Raw genomic sequence first — 21,477 nt, 5'->3', positions numbered from 1 at the left:
TTTCAAATTCCAGCGAGCCTGTACTGACTTGCTTTTTAAGGGCTGAACAGTCCACTCGCCCTACCCACTACGTGGTTCGGGATGGCCCTTAACGTGGCCAACATAGCGCCGGAACCCGCAAACAGAGGATTAGTGCATAGGGGAAGAGAATAGGAGCGCACAGAACAAATGGCTGGAGTCTGGTATGCGACTGCTTTGTTGGAAAGAGAACCTGCAGCCACACAGCTTCTGGAACCGGTTTAAGACCCCTGATATAGTGTATTTTTTAGAAACGACAAATGTTCAATGCAGTGTAGAACTGCGCAACACAGCTACAACCATGCAAATGGGGCATCACTGTGTTTCCATAGAAATGACTGCTTTCCTTTTCGTCTGGAGGGATTCTCATTTATACCCCCCCACATGATGGTTCAAGGTCGGTACTTAGGGTGTGGTTTGGGATTGGGCCCCTCTCAGTCGGAGATTTTGTAAGCCCCCTTGCAGAAAACCGTGAATGAGTGTGTTCATCCACATTTACTTTCAATGTGAACTTAACGCCACAACCTCGATCAACATAATCGGATTTATCCGATTGCATGCAAAATTGGATTCAATGTGTTCAGGGCTTTAGACTGTGTTCATTTCTTTATCTTACTGCATTTTGTCTTTTATCCCAAATATTAGAGAAATATCTTATTTCAAGAATTGTGGCATAAAAATGAATAACATTTTTCTGAGAAGCCTTTTTAATAGTGACTACTAACAGTTTAAATGAAACCACAAAGGAAAACCACACAAACTCACTTGGGCTGCAGGGTTCTCAGAGCTTGACGTAAAGGAAACTTCTTGACTTTTAGATTTCAGATTAAACCAATTCTGCGGCGAAAAAACAAGATGGGTTAGCAAGATAGAGTTACCTTGAAATAAACGATAACTTAAGTAAGAGGAATGATGCATGCTTTCCCAAAAGTAGTTTTACTAAATACAATCTGAGAACTGTTGAATGTCTGTGTGTTTGCATCAACTCAACCTGGTTAGGTGAGAACCATCATTACAGTCAGCTGCAAATTTTTGAGTATTTCTAGAAACCTAAATTCTGAAGTGTTTAAGCATACTTCTTTACAACATGGGTTTTTGTATCATATGAGCATGGTGTAAATCATCGCTCAGTTTTAGCACTGGCTACAGGTGGCCCAGCTGCTAAAGCCGGGCATACATTGTACGATTTTTTTCAATCGTTGTACTCAGCTACAGATGATACTGCACGACGAAACCACAGAGTTTAAGCCAAACTGCCTTTTACCAAAAATATGGAGTTGTGTTTGCTACGACTCATGTTTTTGGCATACTAATCAACATTTTCAAATATAAAATGATGGGTTTCATACCTAAATCTATTAAAGGTTTTACAATAAAGATAAACAAAATACAAAGCAGGAAATCGTAAATAATTACCTGAAAAATGTCAGATTTCCTAGGATCTGGTAACGGTTCACCTTTGAAACTCTTCACCACATAGATTCTGAAATAATTGAAAGTTTAACCATAAATTAGACACAAAGATGTCTTGAGACAACATCACAGCTGTAGACATCCCAAAAAGTCGCTCCTCGAGGGCCTCTGTCCTGCAGGTTTTAGAGGTTTGCCTGCTTTAGCACAGCTGATTCTGATGATTGCAGTTCAGCAACAGCTTGTTAATTAGCAATCAATGAAAATTCAGCTGTGCAGAAGGAGAGATACCTTTAAAACCTGCAGGACAGCGGCCCTCGAGGACCGACTTTGGGGATGCCTAGGTTAAAGTTAAACAATCAAAAGACACATTGCACTGTGTTTAAACTCACAGTTTTTTTTTGCGGATAAAGATGACTATGCCAGTGAGCAAAAGACCCAATGCTACCAGGGTAAAAGCACCTTGAGCCACATCCCACTCTGAAAAAAAAAAAAAAAAAACAGAACAGAGAAGGTTGCATTAGTTGATGTAGTTAACAAAGTTAAAGGGCCTGTACTTATTTAGTGGAAACTTGACCACAGCGCTTTTCGCAACATTCAGTCATTCACCAATTCCCGCACACACTAACGGTGGCAAGGTAAATTGTAGCCATAGCTGCCCTGGGGCTCACTGACAGAAACAAGGTTGCCGTGCAATGGTGCCAAAAGTCGCTCTAACCACCATCATTAGGCAATGAAGGTGAAGTGTACGCAAGGACAACAACACTGAAAGCCAGAGCCAGGGCTTGAAGAGTCAACCCTTCGATTTCAGGTTCAGACTCCTACATCTGACACCACTGTCACCACTCTACAGATGTGTCTGAATCTGTAGAGGTTCTCCCTAAAGTTTGTTTGTGCTTTTGTGTCTAGGATTTTTTCCCACTTTCAAGGACAGATTCAGAAAATGTTTCTTGAACATTCCTTGCCTGATAGGGGTAATTCTTACATTGCCAAAACTACCAAGGAGAGGTTAATGTCTTGCTTATGTTCCAGTTCTTGACTGATGCTTACTTGGGTTTGACTTGAACAGTTGTGATTCAATAAAGGTTTGATTAAACTAGTCAACTTTAATGTCTACCAGTATTTTACCTGATGTTGGATTCTCCATTCCCACTTGTGACACCCAGGACACCGTGGGGCTCCAATCACTCCAGGTTCCCTTACTATACGATTCTGAAGCCTCCACACGAACACGCGCTTCATAAGTCTCATCTTTTATAAGCAAACTGGGATCCAGTTTTGCCTCACATGGCAATTCACATTTAATTTCTTTAGTCTTAACAGAGGAATCCTGAAAAATAGAAAGAATTTAGTAGATAATTAGCAGGTTGCTACAGTTTGTAAGCCACTCACTCAGAAAGTGTACATTTATATTAAAATTGAGCAATTACTTACATTCCACAACATATTAATTTTTTTCCACTGTAGCTGAGAGTTGAAATGATCAATGACATGTTTCTGAGTTTGGGCTACCCAGGTCACAGTTGTCTGGTTCACATTAGGTTTTCCTGGTGGATTCAGCTTTACTGTAAAATCAAAAATGTTATCATTACTAGATAGACACCAGATGGTATACAGTGCTTGGCAAAAGTATTTGGAATTCATTAAACTTTTTTAGATTTGTCACTTTACTGTACAACAATACAAACAACATATTTCATTGAGATTTCACATGAAAGACTAGGCCGCTGCAGCATGTATCCCAAACTCACTACAGCTCTTTGTCCCCATTACTGTAACTCTTAGCCAAAATTAAGCAATTATTGTTTAAACCTAAACATTGTATAATTCCTATGTATGATTAATCAGTCTCATCTTACAATATCTACAACTGAATGATACTGTTAGGTTTTATTATTTATACATCATGTGCATTGTTATTTTGTTAGTCAGATTAGACAGAGTAGAAGGCCTTCCTTCACATTGTGGATGTCGCGGTGTGTACGGAGGTCATCTAATCAGGACAGCCTTCGTGTCTCTAAGAATACACAGGATATGGGCACATCTTGGAGCCGGACTGATAGGAGAGCTACTGTATCTGTAACCCTGAGACAGAGAGGCAACCTGCACGGAGTTCAAGACATGGATGGCGTGTCAGTTTCTGATACGGACAGCTAAGCATCCACATGATGCAACACAGACTCAGAAGGTATAAGAAGCAGGAGATGATGTTGTTCGGGGCTCAAACTTTGCCGGACGCTTGCGGACGTGATTTTTGAGACCACAGCTGTGCATAGCTCTAAGCATTTTTCTCTGTCCTGTAACGACTTGATCTGGAATAAACTCTGTTACTTTTTTACTCCTGTTTTTATAGTCCTTTTTTATATGGTTTTAACGAGTTTGAGTTAAGAGTAGTAACTAACTTGCTCCCAGGAAAAGAACCGGTGAGAAGGCCCCTGGGGCGCTACAGCCTTCCTTACAAGGGGACAAATCCTTCTCACTTTAACAATACTAATATTAGAATTATTTTTATTGTTTCATATTTAGTTGTTAACATTTCATTTTCTTAAATGGGATGCTTATTTTTTTCTTCCTTTTTTAGGAAATATGGAAAAAGAAGATGATTGCCTTTGTTTCAAATGTCTAGAAATAGAGAGGAAATAGAATTGAATGATTTAGAAATTACCAATAAGTTCAAACGGTTTTGGGACTCTTGGAGGTCTGATTGCATTGGCAATTTCTTATACAACAGGCTATTGACAACTGGAGTAAAATGTGTGTGGGGAGGTAGGGTGGTATATAGTACTTCTTTGGAATTATCTTAAACCTACAGACGTGTCCTTTTGAAATTTGGCCTAAATATTCCTACTTTGTGTTTGTAGCTGCATCTTTAATCCGACTAAGATGAATACCTGGCTTCAGCTGGTGCATGCTAAAGACAGTTTATTTATACATAGGAGCAATGGATTATTTTCCTCCCATCACCAACGGAACTGAAATCAAGGTAGACCTAGCTAAAGAATCTGAATGGAAGCATCCACCTGGGGGTGCTGTTTCCTTGTATACTAAGGCAAACCTTACAGTGACTGTGTGTCCAGCCTCATCAATCAATCAGTCAGTAGGTCAGTCATCAATCAGTCTTTATGTCAACAACAATTTGTATTGTAATCGAGATTTCAGGTTATCCTCATGTGGATACTTTTTATGATCTGTTTATTCACTGAGAAAACAGTTTCCAGTCTTACTTTGAATTTTTCTAAAACTACTGTACTTTTTATACTCCTTTTACTTCTTGTCTGTCTCGTTTGGAGTCAGAATTTTCATTAGTGAGAACTCACAATAACTTCTGGGGTAAATCCAGGGATAAATGCATATCCTGGATTTTCAGATTCAAGAAGTCAGATAGACGTTATCCTATGTCAAGTCACTACTCCTAGTTGCTCCATGAACCAACTCTGGTCGGTAGCAGGATCTGTTGAACTTACCCTGAGTCTATAGCTCATTACAGATTAAATGTTTTGTCCTTCAATGAAGGAGCCTGGAGATTTTGGAGAGCAAATGTTCATCATCCCTCTTGGGAATAAATACCTTTTAAGATCAAAGGAAATGAGTAAAAAGCGTTTTGTGCTGCACATAACATTTATGCTATAGGCGAGAGTTCAGAGATGTAAGAGATGTAGAGTAAAAGTTTTACTGTACAGCACACCATTAGATCATTCACAGTTTATAATGTTAGTGGATTTAAAGATATAGTGGAGAAATTTCTTTTTCGGGGTAGATCATCAAAATAAGTGGTCCTCCTAACTGTCAATCACTCTGGTGATATGTTTACGTAAGGTCCCCACTTTCCAATGGGTGGTGAGTGAATAAAAAATTGCAAATCTTCTTTTGTACAGTAAGATTGTATGAGTGATGCAAACAGCAACGTTCAAACAGAACGTGCACAAGGAGAAATGGGATTGTGCATGCTCACATATGGGTTTAATATGTGGGTTGTGCATGTGCTTTTTTTTTAAGTGGAAAGGGAGGGGCTTTTCAAAAATTCGTGAAAATCCTCCACTACACCTTTAAACTAGAGCTGAGTTACCTTTTTATCACGGAAAATCCTGAATATTGGAAAACCGAATAACTTAACTCAGGATATCTGTTCTTTACTCCAAAATGGTTACACTTTTCTAAAATGGGACGGTGATATATATAAAAATGTATAGGTTTGCTCCAACATTTATCAAAACTGGACTGACTAGATACTATCAAAATCTGATGAGGGCTCTGATGCCACAGTGCCACAGAGGCAGTTGAATTTACAAAGTCAACTAGAATGATTTCTTTTTGCCGGAGCAAAAAGCCTTGTGTGAATGAGGTGTAACACCTAGGAACTATTAAAACCTTACCATATGGCCTGGGCTGAGTTTGTTCAGATTGTAGACATGAGGGCTAAAATGGACCATTATATAGAAATAGTTCTGAATAAACTAAGGAGAGAAAAATTACACTTTTTTTTAAATCAGTTTGCTACAACAGCTTTTATATATTATTTCCGGATTAAGAAGGGGGGAGAACATAAGTTTACCGCAGTATTCAAATTTCTATTTGTAAAAACAACCTTCATCATGATTTAAATTAAGAATTCACAGTATTATAGTGACAAGATGTGAGAAAGGTTTGAGCATTATTGTTTATACTCACTGTGACAACTTGGCTTGTAGGAAATGTCTTCATAATGTTTCGAAGAGTCGCAGCCCACATTAATAGATAACTGACTGTAGGAAAAAAACTAAAAATGAAGATGATAAAATAATGTTAACTTTCAGAGAACTCTCGCAAACCTATTTTCAAAGTCTGAGGAAACATCCTTTCGGTGGCTAGTCCTTCAAGATAGCTAAACATCTATGTTTATGTAAAAGAAATCATCAAGCATAATGTGTTTTGTTTTTCTTGCTAAGAAAATACTTTAAAGGTTGAGGTAAAAATATTCAAATCCATTAAAAGACCCAGGTAAATCAGTTGTCTGTTATATTTCAGGAGCCTTTTTTTTTTCACTTTTATAAAATTGATTTTAACTCTCTTATCTATGTTGATACTGCACATCGCTGGCAAAATGACAGACTAAGCATGAAAAAGAAGAGAAGCAAAATGCTTTTAAGAATTAATTTTGTTGCATGCGTAAAAGAGAACACTTAATCTTTATTTTTAAAAACTTGATGATAAAAATATAAACCAATCCAGATGCAGCATCTGATGATCCCCATCCCAAAAAAATTCCAACATTTCAAATTATTTATTTAAATTAGATAGTGGTGTCATGTACTCACAACATATGAAGGTGGGAAGACCAGCGAGCATCTTCTTAAGGCTGGTATTGAGACATCAAACGGCTTTAAGTCACAGGAAGCTTTGTAGGAACTTCATTAAAGACATAAGACTTTATTTTAATCATCTATTATTTAAAATGAGTTAAAAGCATTTAACATAGAAGTAATAAAATAAAAAAAGAAAAACTTTGTTCTTACTTGGAACGTTCCATTTCTTTATTCAGTGTGCACACATCATCATGTGTTTGATCATAGACCGTTGAGCTGTTCCACACGCAGGTAATGGTATGATTATAGTCATTGTAACAAGTGAGGTCTGAAAATGAACACTGACATTTTAACGCAGGAAAATAAGACATAATTACGGCTTTCATAAAACATAAACTTAAACAACTTACTTTTAATTGGAAGGCTGGGGCAGCTATCACCTGTAGCGCTGTAGATTTGTAGAAAATGAAGAAGAAGAAGAAGATGAAACAGAAAGGATCCTTGTTTCATTCTCTCCATCTTTATGACTTCTTTTATTTAGGGGATATGAACCACTGAGATTGGGGGATTTCAAACATCTGTGACCAGCAGGTTTGATTGTGTTTAATTCAGAATATCACTCATTACATAGCAGCACTTCTCATCCTGTAGTTGACAAATAGAAAAAAAGGAACACATGAGTTTTACTCAGTTCTCTTCAACTAGTCACCTGCCGACTCCAAAAAAAAAAAAAAACTGTATTGAAAATCAAAGAAAGGATCAAGAAACGTTTCAGGTCATGTCTTAGAAATGTTGTTGTGGTTCCACCTGCATATACAGAGAGACCACATGGTAGAAAATGACTAAAGCAGTTTAAACAGTTAGGTGAAACCAACCTTAGCCCTACTAAACGTCACCTAACAGCTGGATTTATACTAAGTTTAAATTACATGCAGATAAACCCTGTTTACGCTTAAGGTCACATGTGAATGTAATTGGTTGCATGGGATTTTATTTTAGAGTTTAAAATAAGGGGGTCCGAAGATCTTGCATTTCACCAAATTGAAATAGATCAAAATAAGATACGAGGTTGCAATTCACAAGGCAGTGCAGCAAAATTGTGATAGGACTACTGCTGAAAAGATTTCTTCTAAAATCAGTGAATAATGAAAAAAAAAAACTAACTTGCCAAGTCTGTCTACAAGTGGTAATGACTTGCTGTGACTTCCCCTTAATAAGAAAGCAGTCAAAAGGACTCATCGACTGGGAAGGACTTTCAGATAAAGCCATACAGGTGCACATGTACTAATATGAAGCACAAGTAACTTCAAGGTCTGTTAAGCAGCTTGTATTAATAATCAATGCATGAAAACTTCATCACAGCATGTTATTTAGAAATGTAAATTAAAATTGGCTACCTACCAGCTTTTCTTCCATAATTTTACACAAAGAATTAGTTTTCTTGAGAAGGGTAAAAAAAACTGAGTGAAGACAGGAAATCTTCAGTGTTTTGCTGATTTCTAAAGCAGGTTAAGATCTCTTAACTTCCTCCATTGTACTGCAAAGGAGTACCAGACAAGTTTTATTTTTCTATGTATAGATATAATCTACAATTACTGCTAACACCGATAAGACAGAGATAATTGAATGAGCTACTGGAAGGTAAAAACTGAGAGCTGTCTTCATAAAATCCTTTATATATTTACTCTGTTTGGATCCACCCACTTTTTTTCATGATTTTTGCATCACATTGATATCCTCTCACTAATAGTTGGAAATCTAGTTCACCCATTAGAGTAGTATTTTGTTTTATTTCCCTTCATCCGGATAGTTTAACATAATGTATCAAGATTTGTGTGATATTCTTAATGCCTGATTTATAACGAGATCTAGGCAATTTCAGTTCTGCTATATATTTGTATGCTTCCTTATGTACGATTATCCAATTCTAAATATTTGACGTATGTTAACCTTCAGTTATGCAGTTAAACCATCAAAGATTTCACTGATCTGTGTTTTCATTGGCAAACATCATATTAAGCCTGATTATTTTCAGTTTTAGCATCAGAATAAAAACATGTGTGGGTTTTAATGTAGGATTTGTGATCTGAGGTTATTTCAGTCAATTATAAACTGAGCAAAACACCTACAGTTCCCTGCAGCCTTTAGTTGGCACAGCAACATCAAAAACATCAAAATAGCAGCTACAAAAAAAAAAAAAAATTCAATAATTTATGATGGGGAATGCAAAGGATATGAGCGCCGGTTTAGTTTAAATACTTGCCAATCAAGTTCATGTTGGTAATCTAAGTTAGCATATGATTAACATCAAGAAACATATGAGAAAAATCGTGCAAAAATATACCAGCATAAACTGAATCATTTAGCAAAAGTTTTTGCAACCCAATCAATGGATAGCTGCACCTTTTTGATGAAATCTGAAAAATTTTCACATACTTACGTACAAATGTTACCTTATGCCACATAGTTAAAGCCACAAATGACTTTATTGATACCTAACTAAATCTGATCCTTCTCAGCTTTAGCATCGGAATCACAGGAGCATCTGAACTGTGTAACAAACATGATGAAAATAAATGCATGCTTGGGTTTCGTCTAGCATTTGTGGTCTGAGGTGAATTATAACTGACCAAAAAACACCCACAGTCCCCTGCAGCATTTACTTTTCACAAAAACAATCTTTCAAAAAAAAGGTCAACAACAAGAAAGTGTTGTAGTTGTTGTAAATTTTGCAAAAGCAAGAGTTTCTAAATATTCAAACACTGGTTTAAATTTAATTCTAACCAAACAAAGTCATGTATGTAATCCAGTTTAGCAGAACATTAACAACTCCCAAACACACACAAAAATAACACCAATATTATTTAAAATCATATATCATCAAATGTTTGCAAATTGGTAAATGGATCAATTAGTTAGCTTCACCTTCTTGATTATTCAAAGTATTTCTGCACCACATGTTTCCTTTCATTTGTATGTTCTCACCATCTCTTCTCAAATGTTTATGAGATTTAATAAAGGTCAGAAGGTTTTTTCTAAAAAAAACAAAAATGTTCCATTAGTTCGACAGGTGCACATCCTGCTAACAACACTTCCACCCCCGTAAACAGATTTAATCTGATAAGAAGTATTATTCTATAGGCTACCAAATGATGATGTTATAAAAAACAGGAACTATGTATTTTTATCCAGGTGCCTTACCAGAAACCACTGAACTATTATGAGCAAAAAGGAGGTGGATATTTCGGTAACACTTAATGAGCTTCTATGGTATCAATAAATAAAAAACCACCCATCCGTGAGTCAGATATTCCATTGAGGCTGTTGAACTACAGGTACTGTGGGGCTCAATAACACTTAAATTAATATTTTTTATTACTTAATGCTTCTTTGCTATTCTGCCAAAAATAAAACACAAATAAAGATCTCTGAAACCCCTTTCACTGTATGCATGATCTTTCATTTGGGATTAACGTCAATGGAGCTTATATCTCATGTTAAAGATAGCCTCATGCAAGTTCCATGCTAAATAGGTTTATCCTCTTCAATGCATTTCAAGATTTCAAGAAATGACTGTGTAACACTCAATACAGCATTGTGCATGCATGACTAATATCGTGAAATCCCAATGAGTTACTTTTGTAGATCGTACAACAAATCTACTAAAGAGTAGAAAAATGTAAAGATAAAAATAATCTTCGAATAGCATTACCAAATCAATTAAAGTGTTTTGGCTTTCTTCAACAGTGTGTCCTATCTTTTTGTTTAGAATAATTAATGTTCTGTTTATGTCTTCCTCTGACATTTGGACTTTCCCTTACCTGGTCCAACAGAAAAACTAAAAACACAGACTCTCTTTTCTCACTCTATTTTATAAAGACATGAGCCAGAAAACAACCACAGAAACCAGTTAGACAAAAAACCACTTCCTAACCTCTTTTTCTTTCCTGAAACTACTTTAGTTTCTGAAAAGAAGTGAAGAAAAAAAAACCCTTTTGGTCATGCCCTGCTCTATATTTCTTATTTACTGTTATGGGTGACATGAAATAATACTGAAATCAAGTGTAAGATTTTATTTTTTGAGGTAGCTAACTTAAAATAAGCAATCATCCAGTATTGTAAATATTCTAGCCAGTATGCAGCAGCATTTAAACCACATCAGTGGCATGGGGCTGCACAGCTGGTAGCACTGTTGGCTTTCAGGTAGAGGTCCTGGGTTGGAATGTTGTTCTATCTGGAAAATGGGCCTAGATTTAAACACACACTTAGGCTAAAATAACTTACATGAAATGTTTGAGAAACAGTCCATCCAGTGAATGGTGGCTTTAAAAGAAAAAGTAAAGCATTACAACATTATTTAAAAGTGAAGACAGCTTTGATAAGATTCGAGGCTTTCCTTCATTCTTTGTATAACACATATTCTTTACAATTCGGCTGATAAACAAACAGTGTTAAAATTTTGCAATGTCTAAAAATAATAAAATTTGAATTACATGTATGTTTATCTTAGCTCTCTAAAACTGCACTGCTTAATGTGGCTACACTTTGGAGTACCTCCCTGAGCTTGACTTTGTTATTCTTTTTTGAAAAAACCTTCAGTTCCTCTGTTTGTAGATCAGAGTTTCTTTTTCCAAAGCGTTTTTGCCTCTGTTGTTGAATTGGAGGTATTTTACATCTATTTGTTCCACTTTGAAGGCTTGTTATTAAGTGTAACTATAATAACTGTAGCAAGTTGGTTTGTTACACCCACAAACAGTTCATTAATGCCTCTAAAGCTGAAATAATATGTTCACTACTTCTGCAAGTACCAGCTGAGTTGAGAATGAGACACCAGGATGCCGAGCAAGAGCAAGGAGGAGAGAGGAACAGGGCTTTTTAGCCATCTCTTCTATCAATAATAATATGAATGTGAGATCTTTAGGAAAACAATTTAAAAGAACTCCAAGCCCCAGCAAGGACCCAGCCAGAATATTACAATGCAGCATTACTGTATGTGTTTTACTGAAACATGGCTGCAGGATCATAGGCTATCACAGATTCCAGCATTTCTCTGTCAGGTGTCCTGACCATACAAGCAGACAACGATTTGAAGACCACTGGAAAACTCAAGGGAGGTGGTTTGGCAGTGCCTTTGAACAACAGATGGTGTCATCCAGGACATGTTACTGTGAAGATTTGTCACTGCTCCCCTGTTATTGAACTGTTGGCAGTAGGTTTTCGGCCGTATTATTTGCAGTTTAAAGTTTTCTGTTGCATTCCACCTTCTGCGGTTCCGGAAAACTGCATGTAATGTAACAAGTTCCATTGTTGCTAAGCTACAGACGCAATAGCCAAATACATTTTTGGCAATAACAGGTGATTTTAATTACACTTCACTTGCTGCTACACTGCCTACTGTATATTCAAACTGTTTGTCTACTGCTGTATCACAGAAAACATACATCCCTAAAATAAGACATCCTCTTGGATCACAATTTTGTTTTTCACACTACACAAATTTACAAGAGACAACCTGCATTAAAAAGAATGGTAAGAAGATGGTCACAGGAAGCTGAAGAAGCTTTGCAAGGTTGTTTTGAGGTTACAGACTGGGATCAATTGTGTCCACAACATGGAGAGGACATAAATGCAATGTGAGTTGAGTATGTGACTGACTACATAAACTTTTATACAGAAAACATCACCTCTACCAGAACAGTCAAATGCCCCAAATGATAAACCAGATCTGAAGGAACTGCTTCACAAAATAAAAACCCTTGATAAAGGGAGAAAGTAAATTAATAAGAAGTATACAAAAGAAAATTAAGGTCAAAATAAGAGAAAGCAAATAGGTATACAGGAAGAGGCTCTAGCAGAACAATACAAGATAAAGATCAAATGCCTCAAGCAGAAGGATGATCAGATAGATGTAAGTCTGGACAGAGCCAATGAACTAAATACATTCTTCAACAGATTCAGTTCAGGAACATGATCAGTATCTTTCCCTTGTGCCCACAGTCATATGGACATCCTGCCCTCACCTGCTATTGCCTTTCCTGCTTTTATGAGTTTGTTGTCAGCCAAATCAGCAGATGGTGCTGCTCCATCCACCTTTCACCTGTCTGTCTCTCGAAGTATGATAAACGGAGACTGCATCGTAATAAGTCACCAGTTCCTGATGGTTTCAGCCTCAGAGTCCTGAAGGCCTGTGCGGAGCAGCTGTATGGGATTCTATAGCACCACTTCAACCTTATCCTGACCCAGGAAGCAGTTCCAGTGCGACTTGTTCCAGTACCAAAGAAAACGCAGCCGAAAGTCCTCAATGACTATAGACCTGTTGCCCTGACATCCTACTTCAGGAAGGTCCAAGAGAGATTCCTGTTAGTCTATCTGAGCAAGCAAACAAGCATCTATCAGGAGCAGCTGTAGTTTTCTTATCGCCAAGTTGGAGTTGAAGAAGAAACCATCAAACACCTGCTTTAATAAACCCGCTGTCATTTAGACTAGGCAGACAGCACTGTGAGGATCATGTTCTTTGATTTCTTCAGTGTATTTGGCACAATTCAGCCTGACTCACTGTATGAGAAACTCCAGAAGACTCAGGTGGAGGCATTAACAATCACCTGGATCAAAGACTACTTGACAAACAGACCCCTGGTTGTTAGAATGAAGGGCCAGTTAAATATACTTCACAGGACCCTGTACTCTCACCATGTACTCTGTACATCTCTGACTTCCAGTACCAAACAGCGACCTGTCATCTGCACAAATACTGGGATGACTGCAGTAATTGGTTGCATCAAAGATGCATGGTATTGAACCATTTTGTTGCATGGTCTGGAAACAATAATCTGATCCTAAATATGAACAAAACAAGGAAGATTATTGTAGATTTCAGAAAAAAGAAATAAGTTTAATCATATTTACATAATCAGAAGAGGTAAAGGAGTATAAATTCCTTGCCGTTCTCCTAGATTGCAAACTGGACTGAGAATGCAGCTGTGAAGCTGTCTACGAGAAGGGAGAGAGCAGACTGCACTTCCTAAGAAAGTTTAGGTCCCTCTGTGGTTGCAGCAAGATGCTGGATATCTTTGTCTGTTGTGGAGAGTGTGATCTCTTCTGCCATCATCTGCGGGGTTAACAGTATTAGAGCTAGTTACTTAAAAAAAAAGCTCAACAAGCTGATAAAGAAGGCCAGCTCTGTTCTAGAAAGTCCGCTGGAACCTCTGAAAATGATTTTAAAAAGAATAATTCTTAATAAAGTGAATAAGATTATGGACGATAGCGAGCATCATCCTCAGAAGATTGATGAACAACAACAGAGTGTCTTCAGTAAGAGATTTCTTCAGATCTGCTGCAGAACAGACCACTACAGAAGATCCTTCCTGCCTCCAGAATTCAACACCCATAACATCTCATTGAAAAACTGCCAATTTCATTTTCAGTTTTGGATCAATAAAGTATCTTTGAATTTAATTAATCTAAATTTATATTTAGCTTTAGTTTTCAATTTTCTGCCATCAGTTTTTTAGGGAATAAAACCTTGAATAAAACTTTGCTTTCCGCTATTTACTGTATATTAAGACGTGCTGGTTTGCATAATTTAGTGAAAGCAATGGTCCAAATGATGTTTCAGGATGAGGTATAAGTAAGGAGACATCAACAGAATAAGTTCATGGAACTATATTTATATGACAGCACAGTTAATGCAGTTATCAATGATTTGAGTAATTACTGGACATTTCTTGGTAAAATGAAAAGGTGAAAATTAAAGCTACAGTGTGTAATTTTCAGTGACATCTAACGTCCAGACTGCAGACTGCAGCAACATGAACATCTCCCCCCCACCGCTTCTCCCCCCCAACAGTACAGCGAGCGTTACGGGACAAAATGTCTTCCACGACGTCCGCATCACCTACCTTCTCAAGTGATGAGGTTTGTTTACATAGATAATTTTACAGATAGTATTTCATTAGTCTGTGTAGGGTATAGATTTCATGTAGACTTAAGATAATAAATATACCCGTTATTTTTTCTACATCGTTGTGACGTTTTGGTGAGCTGCTTTGCATGGTGATATAAACAGACGAAGTAATTGTAGTCATTAGTTTAACAGCGAGATTGTGTTCGCTGGAAGAATATATATTCCCGGTTTACAGAGTCCAAGTCATGTTTGTGGCACGGGGGTTACAAGGCGAGGGAGAGGGAGAGGAAGAGGGCAGAGAGGCCGGGGTGGGCGTGCAGCCAGGGCCAGGCGAGGGAGAGGTGCCAGCGGGGTGACTAGAGCAGAGGAGGAAAGGCTTGAAGATCTCCAAAGGAGCCGGAGAGAAGTAACCGAGGTATATATCCGTAGCTCGCTAATATGCAGCTTCATATATCTGTCTCTCTCACACTCACACACGCCACTATCAGCTGTGGTAATTTTATGAAGCTATCTATCTAGGTAATGCTACCTGACATCTTGACAATACTTTGGTTGAAACGGGATGTGGGGGTGGGGTATTACGTGTATTAAAAGACAATTGTGTGTGTAGGATTAATTACCTGTCCAACAGAAAACTGGCAACTTGAGCGTCACTTTGAAAACCTTTTTCCTCCATCAGTGACTTCCATCGTGTAAATGCCGTGCCAATGTTGATCCGTGTTTTTTGCCGTTTCTTGTCACGCTTGCGTTTATTCTCGTCGTGTTTCCGCTTCTTAGATGACGGGGGTTCAGTGTCCGCCGCTTTTCGTTATGATACAGAGTAGGCATGATCCTCCATTCGTCTGATGTTTGGCCACACAGTTTGCAAAGTCCCTCACGCCTGCCGCCTTGTTCACCTTTCTTGTTACTGAAGCGCCGTATACCTGCTTCTTCTTCTTCTTTGGTTTCAGGCAGACTAAACGCTTCTCAGGCATAATACTGCCATCTATTGTTCAGTACCGTTTCAGTTCATCTCTCTCAACTTGCCGTAGTTACTTTCGAGCGTAATGGGCGATCTCGCAATCGCTAGTTTGTTGCCTCTGCGTTTGCCGTAGCGCAAAGATGTCTGCCTCCATGGCTGCGAGACCCGCTCCTATGTAATTATAAATAACGAATTCTAAGGCAACGCAAATATTATGGTTAAAAGGCTGAGCTCATAGGTGATGATAAATAACATAGTTATGTATAATATATTCAATTTCTGACTTTATATCACTGTAATTATTACACACTGTAGCTTTAAGCAGAGAGGAGAGACTGATAGTGTAAATAAAAAAGCCAGAGGAATTTCTAAATACAAGTTTGCTTCTACATGTGGCAATAATATTCTGCTTTAAGGAGTATGGCTAAAAGGCAAATCCTTTTCTTACAATTGTTGAGTCTATAACAAAAGTTTTTTTAAATCTTGATCGTCTCAGCACCAACAATCTCTTATCTGTGGTGAAATTTAGTGCTTGATCATGTTGTGGGGTTACATTTCTTAAGACAGAATTAGACATACAAAACAAAATAAACTAATTAGGTGAACTCCGACACCTTCAGGTTTTGGTTAGAGTTGGAAATAAAGGGGGAGTCAAACCCTACTTAAAGAGGGCCAAAACAATGAATTTACTTATGAATAGGTACCCAAAGATTTCTATAAAAGTAGCCAAGGGGTCGCCAAAAGTGGGTTGTGGAAAAGAGATGTCCTCAGAACCTGAAATAATCTTTGCAACAGAGTGGTTATAAAATGTATATAGGATTTCTACATTTGTCCATCTAGAATTTTGCAAGCTTTTCATTGTTAAGATTTGCACCAGATTTGTCTGTTGTTCATTGAGTGGTACGGGATCTCACACTATGGTGAAAAGAGCTTTAAAGTGGTTTGCAATGGTCTTTTGTTTTCCTGCATCACAGAAACCTTTAGCAGTGGCATGTATACTTTCAAAAAAGTTACAAGAAATATACTTTCTCTAAAAATTAAACCATCTCTAATTACAGCCTCCATATTCCTCAGCCAAGTATTTGTTTAACCTCAGTTTGTGTTTGTACATTAATGCTTCCTCATAGATATACTTCAACAGGATAAAAGTGGGTAGATGGAAGTAGAACTAAGTTCAAGAGCAAGATTTGACATGTGGGAGTAAGCAGAATAAATAAACCCAGACAGCAGCAGCAGACAGTGTGTGACTGATATTTGGAATGAAAGTGTGGGCTTGTTGCTAGATTTATCCCAGTCCTCAGGTGTTGACCTCAATGTTTTATTGCAAAGGAATTTTGCATCACATGTCTGTACCAGTAGGTTGAATGTATACTTTGGAATTCCTTTTAAAAAGCATTAATCAACAAATACTGTAAGTTATAAACACACAGAAAAGTGAAAGTGGCTTCTGATACTAAGTGGTTTTGTTTTTCTCTCTATTGCTTTCCCTGTCGTTACACCTCCACACTATCGTCATTTCTCTTTCTTGTAAGACTTTATACACTCTTTCTGCATTTACCACGCAACTCATTTAAATGAAAATTAAAAAAAAATCCCTTATCTCATCTCTCTTTTCCGGTGAAAAATACATTAAATGTCATGTCAACTGTTACTCAGACGGGCATCCTAATGTTCTAAACATTCACAGAGTTTGAAATCTTACAGATAAAAACACCTCATGGCTTATCCTTATCTCAATTCAATATAACTTTCTGGATACTGTATGTTGACTGGTTTTACTTAAACTGGTTTTACTTAACAAGCTGAAGAAAAAGACACAATAAAAGGTTTTTAGATTGGCATTATCATTATTAAACTAGTGTGATTCTTTCCTAACAGGTCCATCTTGCTAAACTTAAATAAAATAAAACCCTTTTTTTTTTATTCAAAACCCTCAACTTATCATGACTGTGGTGAGAAGTAACTTCTCTACACAGTCTCTTTCATGATTTTGATGAAGAAGATTTATCAACATAACTGTTAACAAGTGACAATAAGCAGGGGAGCCTACCTTCAGAGTTGTTTTCTGTAGAAAAATGAGACCTTCTCTGACTTATTCGTATCTGTTAAACTCTAAGTGACTAATGGGTAATTTCATGTTTGGTAATTGGGCTCTCTCTCTGAAGTGACGATTGGGAAATGTTCGCAAAGTATTTTAAAAAAAGAAAGCTGTGGGTGACTGCGGCGTGTGGTTTTGTTGATAGTAGTTGTATGATCTCCAATCCATCAAGCAATAGGAAACGACGTACTGAAAACCCCAAGTTAGTTTCCTCTTTTCTCCGCACCTTAATCTTTATGTAGATAATCTTTCTTTCTGTAAAATGCTTTTTATCATTTACCATTTGGTTACTTATTTGTTCTTAGTAGAAGATTGGTATTCTTAAAGGACAAACCACAATGGCAAAGAAAAAGAGTAACAAGAATGTATTTCAGACCTAAATGCCATGTCGATATTGTTGGGTTCTGCTGTGTCTGATACCCACAGTATATATATATATATATATATATATATATATATATATATATATATATATATATATATATATATATATATATATATATATATATATATATATATATATATTACCGTTCAAAAGTTTGGGGTCACATTGAAATGTCCTTATTTTTTAAGGAAAAGCACTGTACTTTTCAATGAAGATAACTTTAAACTAGTCTTAACTTTAAAGAAATACACTCTATACATTGCTAATGTGGTAAATGCCTATTCTAGCTGCAAATGTCTGGTTTTTGGTGCAAAATCTACATAGGTGTATAGAGGCCCATTTCCAGGAACTATCACTCCATAGTTCTAATGGTACAATGTTTTTGCCCATTGGCTCAGAAAGCTAATTGATGCTTAGAAAACCCTTGTGCAAACATTTTTACACATCAGAAAACATTTTAGCTCGTTACAGAAGCTACAAAACGGACCTTGCTTTGAGCAGATTGAGTTTCTGGACCATCACATTTGTGGGGTCAATTAAACGCTCAAAATGGCCAGAAAAACAGAACTTTCATCTGAAACTCGACACTCTATTCTTGTTTTTTTTTGCTAAGAAATTGCTAAGAAATTGAAGATTTCCAACAACGGTTTTTAGTGCTCCCTTCAGAGGACAGCACAAACAGGCTACTGCGGGTACTATTTAATGAAGATGCCAGTTGGGGACCTGTGAGGGATCTGTTTCTCAAACTAGAGACTCTAATGTACTTATCTTCTTGCTCAGTTGTGCAACGCGGCCTCCCACTTCTTTTTCTACTCTGGTTAGAGCCTGTTTGTGAACTCCTCTGAAGGGAGTAGTACACACCGTTGTTTTAGTCGACTAAAACTCAAAAAGGTTTTAGTCAGTTTTATGTTTTTATAAAAAAAAAAGTGTTTCACAAAGTTGTGAAAATAACAGATCTAGTTCTACACATCATGGTAAATATAGCAGACAGATAAGCTAACAAAATGTACAATAAAGGAATGGTTTTAGACAAGGTGTCCATTCAAAAACAAACACTTACTGGTCTACTATGAATTATGCATTACACACAGATCAATAAAATATTGATTACTCTAAAGAAGCAAAGAACAAAAACATTCTTCTCTAAACTTTTAAAATTTTGGCTTCATTTCGGCAAATTAACCCTTGATTAATGATGCTCAGGGGTCAAAGTAGATTTAAATACATAGGGGTCTGATATGAAAATATACAGAGCGAACCTACATAATTTCCTTATAATGCCATGGCAATCCAGACCTATATTTAATGAATATATCTATATTAGTTAGGAATTTAATGAAAATGTTGAAATATTCAAAGAAAACAAAGAAAATATTTAATGACAATACAAGGAAACGTTTACATCATTTTTGAATAGATAGAAACGGGAACTATGAGAGAGAAATATTCAAATCTATCTACCTTTTCACCTGGTTCTTTATCGAACAATAAACAATATGCAATTAAATATTTTCTTTGGATATAATTTAGGGATTCCTTTTGGTAGAAATTAAAGAATGTTTGGTATTACCTTTTGTGAGCTGGAAGAAATAAAATCTTAATAGACAAAAGGATTTTTTATGCTTGGCAGAGGATGATCAGCCACATATAGTTTATTAAGTAGTGAAGACAGGAAGAGCCATACTGCTGAGAGCGAACCATCAGTGTGGAGCACAAGCACCGCATGCACAAAGATCTGAATAAGCACAGCTGGAAGATCAGAGTTTTTTCCGCCTTATTTCCATCCCTGCCACTGCTGCCATGATCCATCTGTGTTCATGCAGAATGTACACCCCTGTACATCAGGTGGGCTGCATGACCAAACAGGAAGCAGCAGCACGGCTGATATTGCTCATCAGATTGCAGCACAATGATGCATTTAAACATCTGACAGAACACCTGCTAACATTTTTCTTTAGTGTTGTCTTGTCTTGTTGACAAAAACACAAACTAATGAGTCATAATTTTTTCGTCATCAGTTTTCCTCATCAGTTTTCCTTATCATAATGAGAAGGAGCGTCAACAAAATAATTTCACCATCGTCATCGTTGACAAAAACAATAATGTTTGATGCTTTATCTTCCATGGGGGCTCTGATGCTTATTAGGCCTCTGCTCCATGCAAGGTGAATAGCTTTCATGTTTTAACATAAGTGGCTTATATTTCCTCTTTAAGCTAACTTATTACACCAGCAGGGTGTTTTATTACTGGCAATGCATAGCTGGTGGACCCCGTTCTTACCATTGAGCTGACTTCTCAGAACCTGCCTTACTTGTTGCAAGAAGTTACTCATCACAATGCAACATCATATTTGCACTACCAAAGTGGCTGATTTTTTTTTCATAATTCCTTTGAATAGAACACACCTCAATGTTCTACTGCATTTTTCACCATATTTATTATTTTGCACGTAACAACTTTTCATATCAATGCCTTTTGCACCATGAATTTTGAACTGTTTTACTATTTTCCTACACTGTCTACATTGTTGATCACTGCTCAACTTTAGAAATGGTAATGTTTATTTCACTTTTATAAACTGCTCATTCACCAGGGTAAGCTGTATGCATCGCAATTTAATTTTGTATTTAGACTGTGGATACAAAATGACAAAGTTTAAGTCTAAGTTACTGCTTTTCTTGAGGCCTCTTTGTGTTGGCCATTCTGTATCTGTTATTCTCCCTTATGGGAGTACAATGTCCTCTGTGTGGATTACCTGTCCTGTCTTTGTCATTAGCCGGCCACATTTCTCCAGGACGAATGACATTCTTATGTCCCTGCTGTAGTTCCTGGTGTTGTGGATTAATGACTCAATGTCTCCCAGTCTTAGGATACAGCTTGATACTCACATTGTCATCAATGGGGGTTCAAAGCATCCATAGTTACCTCAGTCTTTACATATAGCCCCTGTCTGAGTTTGGTTTAGGTTTAGAGGATCCAAATGCAGAAGCTGATAGGCTGAGGGGATTTCTTTCAGGTAGGAAGAAAACAGCAATGAGAAACCAGCGACGACAAGGAACCAGCAAAGAGTGACAGCAGAGGAGAGTATTTATGGCTGACTGAACAAAGGCAGGGCTAACGAGCAGATAAGGAGCAGGGTTGAGTGGAGACAACGAGGAAGCCAAGGGAAAAGGAACACACACAAGAGGGCAACAGAGAATAACAAAGAAAAACCTGAGAACTAAAATATATCCAGAAAATACAACAAAATAGGAATTAAACCAATAAAACTAGAAAACATGGAGCAAAGTAAAACATTACAGAATCAAGACTGTGACAGCCCCAATTGTTAGCGGTACTGGGGTTGTAGTTTTCCAATAGTGCTTTATTATTTTCATGTGTTCCAGTTGCCCACTTCTCATAATAGTGACCGGGTCGCCT

At 37.2% G+C, this 21,477-nt stretch overlaps 1 protein-coding gene across 4 annotated transcripts in view; it reads right to left on the bottom strand.

Moving 5' to 3' along the window:
• LOC119798246 overlaps positions 1 to 21,477 on the bottom strand; it is a 30,324-nt gene that overhangs the window by 4,159 nt on the left and 4,688 nt on the right. The window contains exons 1-11 of one of the 4 annotated variants that reach the window (XM_038307605.1): positions 17,625 to 17,738; positions 9,636 to 9,745; positions 7,121 to 7,355; positions 6,921 to 7,038; positions 6,723 to 6,813; positions 6,097 to 6,184; positions 2,863 to 2,993; positions 2,557 to 2,758; positions 1,821 to 1,908; positions 1,435 to 1,501; positions 784 to 855 (exon numbers count right to left, since the gene is read on the bottom strand). In XM_038307605.1, the coding sequence (XP_038163533.1) occupies positions 784 to 855; positions 1,435 to 1,501; positions 1,821 to 1,908; positions 2,557 to 2,758; positions 2,863 to 2,993; positions 6,097 to 6,184; positions 6,723 to 6,813; positions 6,921 to 7,038; positions 7,121 to 7,229 (966 nt within the window). In that variant the 5' untranslated portion in view covers positions 7,230 to 7,355; positions 9,636 to 9,745; positions 17,625 to 17,738. Of the gene's footprint in view, positions 1 to 783; positions 856 to 1,434; positions 1,502 to 1,820; positions 1,909 to 2,556; positions 2,759 to 2,862; positions 2,994 to 6,096; positions 6,185 to 6,722; positions 6,814 to 6,920; positions 7,039 to 7,120; positions 7,356 to 8,111; positions 8,365 to 9,635; positions 9,746 to 17,624; positions 17,756 to 21,477 lie in introns of those variants that run through there. The other 3 variants (XM_038307604.1, XM_038307603.1, XM_038307602.1) reach the window with 3 other exon arrangements.

This window comes from Cyprinodon tularosa, unplaced genomic scaffold (assembly GCF_016077235.1).
Source record: "Cyprinodon tularosa strain WSP-4 unplaced genomic scaffold, ASM1607723v1 ctg615, whole genome shotgun sequence".
In the NCBI taxonomy this organism is placed as follows: domain Eukaryota; kingdom Metazoa; phylum Chordata; class Actinopteri; order Cyprinodontiformes; family Cyprinodontidae; genus Cyprinodon; species Cyprinodon tularosa.
Note: the sequence above shows the minus strand (reverse complement) of the source record. Positions and strands in the feature narration are given on the sequence as shown.